The sequence below is a fragment of the Nanorana parkeri genome, unplaced genomic scaffold (genome assembly GCF_000935625.1).
Source record: "Nanorana parkeri isolate BGI_ZX_2015 unplaced genomic scaffold, ASM93562v1 scaffold1116, whole genome shotgun sequence".
In the NCBI taxonomy this organism is placed as follows: domain Eukaryota; kingdom Metazoa; phylum Chordata; class Amphibia; order Anura; family Dicroglossidae; genus Nanorana; species Nanorana parkeri.
The window spans coordinates 32,411-41,675 of NW_017307384.1; the positions used below are offsets into that span (position 1 = coordinate 32,411).

Below are 9,265 nucleotides of genomic sequence, written 5' to 3' on the forward strand. Positions count from 1 at the left end.
CCCCCCCCCCCCCACACACACACACACACACACACTTACTTCTCCCCCTCCCATGTTTTAAGACCTTGTACAGCAAATTTATACAATTAAGTCCACCGTTCGGGTCTTTCACCAGTTCCTTTCCAGGTGTTGGGGACCAGCTAAGCAGCAAGCCTGCGATGGCCAGTCCCCGGTGGTCCCCTTTACCTGTCCGCTGAAATACTTCTACTGGATCCTAAGAGGATAATGCCGCTTGACAGCCAATGGAATGCATCCATGTCAAGCAGGCAGGGTAGGGGGTTGTGTGGCTTTAAATAAAAAATAATGGATCTACTGGCATCCACTGTATTATCACTAATAAAAGACTGCATTAAATGTTTTTTTTATTTTGCCCATGCTCCAACACTTTCACATTAATTGAGGTTTAATGTTTCTCAATGTGCAGTTCCAGTGCTTCCAATGTGTATATCAATAAATGAAAAGCATAAGAAAGCACTTCTGGCTTAAAATTGCCTCAAACTTGAGTTTGTTTTAGTATTAACCATATATATCATGTTTTTGTGAACAAAACCTTTGACAAGGATCACAGGGGGTGAAGTTCCTAAAATGTGTTGTGAGTATAAATTACTAACAAACTGATATAAGCCATCAGATTGCCTCCTTCTTTGTTTTTATTTCCATGTCTGCATTCACATCAGTGTGAGGATTATGAAGCCATTAATGCTCATCTCTTGTTATTACCAGCTGTTTCTTTTGTGCTTTATATACCCATTATTGTTCCACAAGCTTTATCTATGAAGCATTTTAGACTGATTTTAATTGGCATAAAAAAAGACATTATTCCTCACTACGTGAACTTCATCAGTAGCCCTTGAGAGTAGTTTGTTCATTATCCCAAGACTATAAGAGCACTTGTAACACATGACAGCATTCTATCTGCATTATGACTGCTGAATATCTGTAGGTTTTCAAAGGACATTACTTAGCCAGCCTCTCTTAAAGGAGAACTATGAGATGAGTGATTTCCACTTACCTCATAGTTCTAGCCGAACTGTGACAATGAGACTGTCACAGGTCGGCTCAGTAGATCGGGAGGTGAGCGAACACATACCGGGTTCCCTCACGTCTCGATCCTGTCACGGCTCTCTGCCGTGACAGGGGGAGGGGCTGGATTCCCCTCTCCCCGCTCCGATCTGCCAGCGCTGACTGGCGGAACGGACGGGGGAGGGGGCGGGTACAGCTGGCTCTGCCTCTAGATAGGCAGAGCCAGCTGTCACTCACGCAGCTGGGCGGATCCCGTCATCTATGTCGGGATCCGCTCCAGCTGCGGCGTCTCAGTATACCGCGAGCTGTAGCTCGCGGTATACTGAGCTTAGGGTGACGGGAGGACACTAGTTTGTGTCCTCCCGTTACCCTAAGGAGAACTATGGGGAAAAGCCCTGACCCCATAGTTCTCCTTTAATGTTACAATGTGTATTGACTACAGATCTGTGTAATAGCTGTATGATACATTTTCATCATTGCAAACTGGCTGGGAACCAGTCTGAAGAGTATACTTCCGATTCCTTTGCTCAATATTAAGGAAAAATAAAGTCAGAAGGTTTTCCTGCCTGATAACAAGTTATTCAGAATATTAGAGGTGCTTGTTCTCACCTTGTAAGACAAAGGAAATGGTCTGAGAATCACAAGTGATGCTTGAAATGAAGAAATAACTTGTTTTTGTTGGCCTTTTCTGGTTAACCCAAGGTACCCATACACATGACATCATTGTGGCTAAAGCTGGCATTATTCCAGTATAATTTCATTCAAAATTATTTGTTTTTGGAACGTGCATTTCATTTTCTAATAGTTAATGGCTTCAAGCCAACAATTTTTTTTGACTGCAGCGTCAAGAGTCAAATGAGCTCGATGGAAAATTGTTCTTAAACAAAAATCCAACAGTAAATGTGGTTTTTGTTAGAGAAACGCCATTCTTTTCCAAAACCAAATGTTGAAATCAAACAAGCTTTTAAAGCCATTTGTCAAGTCTCTGATGGCATTATCTAATGTTCTGACAAGCTTTTTCGTATGAATGAAAATATAGCAGTATATGGTCATCTTTATGCCAGATGATTATTGTTTGTTTATGGGCATTCTTGTAGGTTTGAAGACACCCCTCTTATCTTGTGAAAAGAAGCAATTGTCTACTATGGTATTTTGTAGCCAGTCACGAATTGTCCGCTTAGATAAGGCGCTGGTCAGAGATATCTGGTCTTAACATAAGCCTGCCCTTGTTAGCTTGTCTATTAATGCCATGATTGTTCAAAAAAATCTTCCAACCACTAGGTACCTTTAGACTTGAAACAACATTAGCTGCAATTATTCATGTGTGAAATATATTAAGATAATCTAGTGTTACTTTAATATGGAAAATATGTTGTTTCACTGATTATTTTTGTGTCACAGCAAATGTCCACTTCAGATGGCCTAATTCAACGGTCTGGAGGGAAGGAAAGACCCTTTGTGCTAACAAGGTCTTTCTTTGCTGGTTCACAGCGTTATGGTGAGTTTTTGTGATTTATTTTTCAACAAAGTCCATCATTAGAGTTAATGACATAATCATTGAGATAAGGATTTGATATTGAGATAAATAAAAACAAGCTACTTCCCTGTAGTCCAAAATGTTAAAACATGCTGGAAATAATTTATAGACTTTACACATAAATAACTGCACAGACTAAGCTTGGGTAAAATTCAGAAGATAAAATCTGAGATCAGACAAACTGTATAAGATTTGTGGAATGTGGAAGAAAAAGTTTGGACCATCCTCTTAATATTGACATATTGAATACAAAGATGCTCAAACACATCCTATTATAGTTGCATATATGAAGTAATATGCAGGTGGGTTGGTAGGCGTCGTAACCACAAACTTAAAAAGGTATTTTTGTACTCACCGTAAAATCCTTTTCATGGGGTCTGTTGAGGAACACAGGAAGTCTGAAACATTGAGGTTATTCTGCTGCCTATTGGAGGATTGGACATCGGCAAGCAAATAATCTGTAGGCCAGCCCAGGATAATTCCCCCTGCTACCAGCATGCTGCAGTTTGGTAGATAAGCAGTACCAACAGCATGATCAAAAACACAGAAGGTTGGAACCTGTGTTCCTCAATGGACTCCCTAGTAAAGAATTTTACAGTGAGTACAAAAATTCTATATTCTTTTTCATTGATTGAAGGACACAGGAAGATCTTAAACCTTTGGGACATCCAAAAGCAGTTCTGTTTAGGGGTGAGCAACACAGAAAACAAACATTAACAAGAACCAAGAAAATTACAAAGAAAAAGACAACAGAACTGGGGGCTGCCTGCAGCTCAAACAGCCGCCTGAAGGACCTCATGTGTGAGGCTGAAACGTCGATCTTAGATCTTGGAGAATGTATAAACAAAAAACCAGGTAGCAGTTTTGCAAATCATAGAAACAGTTGTCTGATGCCAAAAGCACAAGCACTGACAGATCTGGTAGGGTGCACCTTGACAGGAAAGGGTAGAAGCCAATCCTTCAGACAATAAACTTAGATGGTGGCCTGTCTGGGCCACTTAGAGATGGTGGAAGGAGGAGCCAGTGCACCCTTTCGGGTCACTCGGGATGAAAAAAAGGAGATCTGTCTTTCTGAAATAAGCAGTAGCTGAGAGAAAGACTGGAACAGCCCAAACCACATCCAGACTATGTAGGGGAATTTCCCTCTGGTGATCTCCAGCCAGACAGAGGTACAGAAGAACAATTGAATTGTTGAGGTGAAAGGCAGAAAGAACCTTAGACAAGAAAGAAGTCATGGGCCTCAACACCACCTTGCCTCTGTGCAAAAGTAATAAGGGTTTCTTGCAGGATAAAGCCGCTAGTTTAGACACTTGCTTCCTTGCAGAGATGATGGCTGAAAGAAACATCACCTTGTGGATGAGCGTAAAGAGAGGAATGTCTCTAATGGGTTCAAAGAGCAGTTTCTATATTGCAGAGACTAGATTTAGATCCCATGGAGTCACAGGGAAACAGAGAGATGAGCTACACTGGAGAGGCCAACTGTCTCTGAAACGGAATGCAAAGGGCAGAAACCTGGACCTTTATAGTGCTATAAGCCAAACACTGTTCCAGGAACAGCTGCAGGAAGAAAATTATTCCTCCCATGGAGAAACTCCTCAGGTGTAAACCCCAAGATGGTATCACCAAATGAAGTATGCCTTCCACGTCCGATGATAGACCTTGCGGGAAGTAGACTTCCTGGCTTGTAGAAGTTTTGGAATCACGGATTCAGATGCCCCTGCCAGGAGTCCTTTTGTATTGATATACCACATCCACCTGGGCCAGTCGCAACCAATGAGGATCACCTGAATGCCGTCTTGATTCTGCGAAGCAGACTAGAAAGGCATTGATCAGGGTTTACTGATGCCATGGGTCTATCAGAGCATCCACTGTTTCCTCTAGAGGACCCCTGTCCCTGGAGAAATCCTGTCGAGTTGTTGAACCTGGAGACCAGGATATTCACATCTGGCATCCTTCACCTACAGCACAGGTCCTGGGATACCTGAGTGTGAAAGAACCTAATCCCTGGGTCAGCACTTCTGGCTGGGGAAATCTGCTTGCGGAGTGTCTATTTCTGGAATATACACGCCTGACTAGTATAGCACATGAGTTCTGACCAGAACAGGATTCCATCTACTTCGTACAAGACGTAAAAGGCCTGTTTCCTCCCTAATGATTGATGTACACCGCATGGCATTGTCCAACTAAATTCAAATCGGATGACTATCCAGGAGAATGGTAATTCAAGAATCACTGCGCTAGGTGTGAAAACTAAATAACTAAATAATTAGTTCGACCAGCCGCAACTATGTGTGTAAGTGAACTTATTATATCGCAAGTGAGTTGCGCTCGGTCTCGACAAATATAAATAAATTAAATATGTGTGCTCTATAGGACGTAAAGAAGTTACTAAGTTCAGATTCTACTGTGAAAAAATTCAATTAATAATTTAATTTTTTCACAGTAGAATCTGAACTTAGTAACTTCTTCACGTCCTATAGAGCACACATATTTAATTTATTTATATTTATCCAGGAGAATGCTCCAATATTTCAAAGATACCCCAGAGTTCTAGGATGTTGATCAGGAGATGAGACTCCAACAACTAAGTCCCCTGCACTGACAGGGTGCCCAGGACTACCCAGCCCAACAGGCTGGCATCCGTCAAAAGGATTCTACAAAAGATGGAAATGAAGGACTCCCCCCGACTCCAGAACTGGATTCCTCAGCCACCAAGCCAGGGACAACTTGACAGAAATTAATTTGGTCTGTCGAGAGAATGTTGTGTTAAAGAGGTCTGGAGTGTAACTGGGCAAATGGAACTGCCTTGAAGTAGGCTACTATCAGCCCTGTCTGCAAAAGAGAGCCGGATGACTCCGGCACTGGGGAGTTAGAAGACAGGAGTGTTAGAGGTTTCTTCTATGGAGGATACACTCTGGCCTGCGCTGTGTCCAGAACTAGTCCCAGATATTCCAAGCAATATGTCAGTTCCGACTGTTAACTCAGTAGGAGGTCAAAGTATCCAAAATGGCCATGCCAGCAGCAGGGCTAATACTGGCACCAGCACCTTGGTGAATACTTGAGAGGCCGAAGGACAGCGGCATAAACTGGTAGTGCAGGCGCCCCACAGCAAAGTGTAGAAATGGTTGATGCACTGGAAGGATGAGGACATTTAAGTAAGCATCTCTAATATTCACAGACGTCAGAAAGTTTCCTTGGTGAAGGAAGGTGATGACAAATTCCATGGTGGATTTCATGCAAAATCTCTGAACCCAATTAAAGACATTTAGATCTTTGAGATCCAAGATGGAGTGGATGCACCCCCTTGGATTTGGGAACGGTGAACAGGTTGGAGTAAAACCCCTGATACCATTCTGCCACAGAAACTGGTGCAATAACACCTGGAAAATTCTCTGCAGGTAAATTTTATTTATTTAGATCACTTTAGGATCACTTCCAGGCTACACCCGCAACCTCCAGTTCAGTGGTGGGTGGTTGCAGTACTCCACTTGCCAGGCTGAGGATAACCCCGCCACATAGCTGCAATTGAAGAGACAAAGCTCCAGTGATGTAGAGAAGAATCTTTACCAAAAAAAAAGAGGCATCCATCCTCCTACGATACTAAAAAAACCTCAGGAATGCTTGATATTAGAAGGCCGTGTGTCATCTGTGTGTGTGCCGGTGACCTGTTGAGACTATTCTGATATTAGAAGGGATTATTCTGGGCTGGCCTTCCTGTTTCCTTTTCTGTGTCCCTCACTAGACAAAAACAGAGAATGTGTTTTAAGTGATGTGTTTAAGTTGATCACCAACTTGCCTGCTTAATCCAAAGTAAAGATAATACTAAGAGGATGTGGAGGAGCATCGTCCAACCATTAATAATATCCCCATTTTATAATCTATATGTTGCTCTTACTAAGAGTTATTTGGGAGCAAGTTTAGGTGACCATATAAGCATTGCTTTGCATCCCTCTAATATTGCACTGATGTCAGAGGCCTGGAATTGAGTAATTGGAATTAAATTATTCCTCATTCTTTATAATGTTGCATTTTTTTGATGCTTGTAATCTTATTAGATATCATGTTATAGATTTAATTCAAAAGTTAATAACATTGTTGAATGTCTTCATCCCCCTTAGGTGCAGTATGGACCGGAGATAACAAAGCAGAGTGGGAGTATTTAAAAATCTCAGTTCCGATGTTACTTAGTCTCAGTGTGACAGGAATAGCCTTCTGTGGAGGTACAGTGCATGGCATTCTGTGGTCTGCATGTAGGAGAAGTAATACACTTTTTTAGAATGGATTCTGCACGAATAATTTTCCCTTTGCTGATTTGAGCAGCTGATGTTGGAGGATTTGTTGGAGACCCAGACCTCGAACTACTGGTCCGTTGGTACCAGGCTGGCGCATTCCAGCCTTTCTTTCGTGGTCACGCTATGCAGGATACCAAACGCAGAGAGCCTTGGTTGTTCGGTGAAGAAAATACTCTCTTAATCAGGAAAGCGATACATGAACGGTATACACTCCTTCCATACTGGTACCTGCTGTTTTACAGGGCATACCGCACAGCTGAGCCTGTAATGAGGTGAGGGGGCATACTAGCACAAATATTTCATTTTTGTCAAAAACGATGACTGTTAATAATATTTCTATTTTTCTTTACCTACAAACAGGCCTTTATGGGTTGAATTTCCTAAATGCCAAGATGCCTTTGCAGTGGCAAGTCAGTACATGCTAGGTAAGACCTCTAAATGTTTTATAACAGAATTTATATCCTACCAAAAAAGTATCCTTTCTGGTTGCTGTACAGGAAGGGCTGGATTTTTACTTTCTGTACCCCTTGGCCAAGTTGCGTGTCCCCTTTTCTTGTTCCCAACCCCACTCCAGAACTATGGGGTAAAACATTTTTCTCATAGTTCTCTTTAGTGTCACAGGAGGACATATACTAACATCCTCCCATGACCAAAAACTCAGTAAATGCTGAGAGTGACACAGCCGGGACGGATCCCAACAATACTGTTGAGATCCACCCGCTGGCTGATTGACAATAGGCTCTGCCTATCTAGAGGCAGAGCCAGCTATTGCCGCCCCCTCCTCATCCTTCCCTCCAGTCAACGCTGGAGGATTGGAGAGGGGAAGAGGGGAACCCTTGTGGGTAGCGGTGGCTGAGAGTCACCTCTCTCTTCAGGGTGATGATCAGGAAGTCAGCGAGCTGTGGTATGTGTGTGCTCACTTCCCGATCAATAGAGCCGACGTGTGACAGTTTCAGTGTTAGACATGGGCTCTAACTATGGGGATGAGTGCAATTCACTCACCCCATAGTTCTCCTTTATGGCTGGCTAAAGGAGTCTCTGCTCACCGTATAATATTACAGTCTTTCTCATCCTGGAGCATAAACATCACTTTTATTGTATCTTCTAAAATCATTTATCCAGAAATGTATTAATAAACCCATAGTTAATGTAGCACTCGATATTTACTATAAAGTCTGTCTGTTCCCTATCTGCTTTGTCTGGTCTTCCCTTTTTTCTTAATCATTCCCAGTATTCAATATTCATCTCCTTCTACCGTTTTTTGTGAGGGGTTATCTTACACCTTTGTATTATCTCTATAGAAGTTTCTGACTATACAACTCCGTGTTCCCCTTCACGTGCCAAATCAATAACGTGCCAAATCAAAACATTGTGTACAAAATTCAGGAAAACAACCCTACGTGATTCGACATAAAAAATTGGCTTTGTCAGAGTTACTTTAACATAATGTGCAAACCCAAGTGTATAGTCAAAGGATAAATACAAAACGCATTCCTCTATTAGGGCCACCAGTTATTTGTTATGTTCTGCCCGCTCCTGGCATCAGTGTGGTGCATGCGTGGCACTTTTGCTTCACTTTTCTCCACCTCTTGGTGATATCATATGGCTGCAGTCTCTGCCCACTGTATTGGGACTAGTTCTGAGAACACGTCCATTTACAATAAATCCCTTTATATATTACCTATTCAAAGAACAGCCAATAGGCTTTGTATTTACTTTAGCTAGCCAAAGCAAACCCCTCTGAGTTTTCTACTTCAGTCTCTGAATGCAAAATATGCTCTTTTCATTCAGAGACTGAAGAAGGATTAAGAAAAAGGAAAGACCTAATAAAGCAGATAGGGAACCGACAGATTTTTGAGAGTTGGAAAAAGTGCTTTGTTGACTCTATGTGTAATAATACATTTCTGGATACATGTTTTTCAATACAATAAAAGTTATGTTTTAATGTCTTGTGGAGGTCGATGTGTGGGTGTTGATAAAGTGTGTCATTACCAATTTCAAATAATATAGCTGTGTTATTCCACAAAGGCAAACTGTGTTCAGTAATCAAAACCATAATATATCAATACCAAATGTGGCAGATTAATACCACATAGATAGAACCATACTTAGAACCATGTTAGCATTACTTTACAAAATCTGAAACATATTCACTTAGACAGAATCAGAGCCACATTGACACAGCAAGAGCCAGAAACAGGTATGCAAAGGGAGGCATCAGAAACTTGATGACACATCCAGAATTAGAGAGGTTTTATATGTTGGAAATACAGCAGCATATGCTGATATGTACTAATTGTATTACTGACTGTAGTATGTCTTTTTGAGCTGTAGATGGCAGTGTAGTGCAATGTTAGTCTCTCTTTATGCATGCTTATCTATGATACACAGGAAGTTTTATATATATATATAT

General features: G+C 41.6%; 1 protein-coding gene across 1 annotated transcript in view; it reads left to right on the forward strand.

Moving 5' to 3' along the window:
* Positions 1-9,265, forward strand: part of GANC (glucosidase alpha, neutral C) — a 47,482-nt gene that overhangs the window by 29,312 nt on the left and 8,905 nt on the right. The window contains exons 10-13 of the mRNA XM_018567925.1: positions 2,425-2,521; positions 6,679-6,780; positions 6,881-7,124; positions 7,213-7,277. Of these exons, the coding sequence (XP_018423427.1) occupies positions 2,425-2,521; positions 6,679-6,780; positions 6,881-7,124; positions 7,213-7,277 (508 nt within the window). The remainder of the gene's footprint in view (positions 1-2,424; positions 2,522-6,678; positions 6,781-6,880; positions 7,125-7,212; positions 7,278-9,265) is intronic.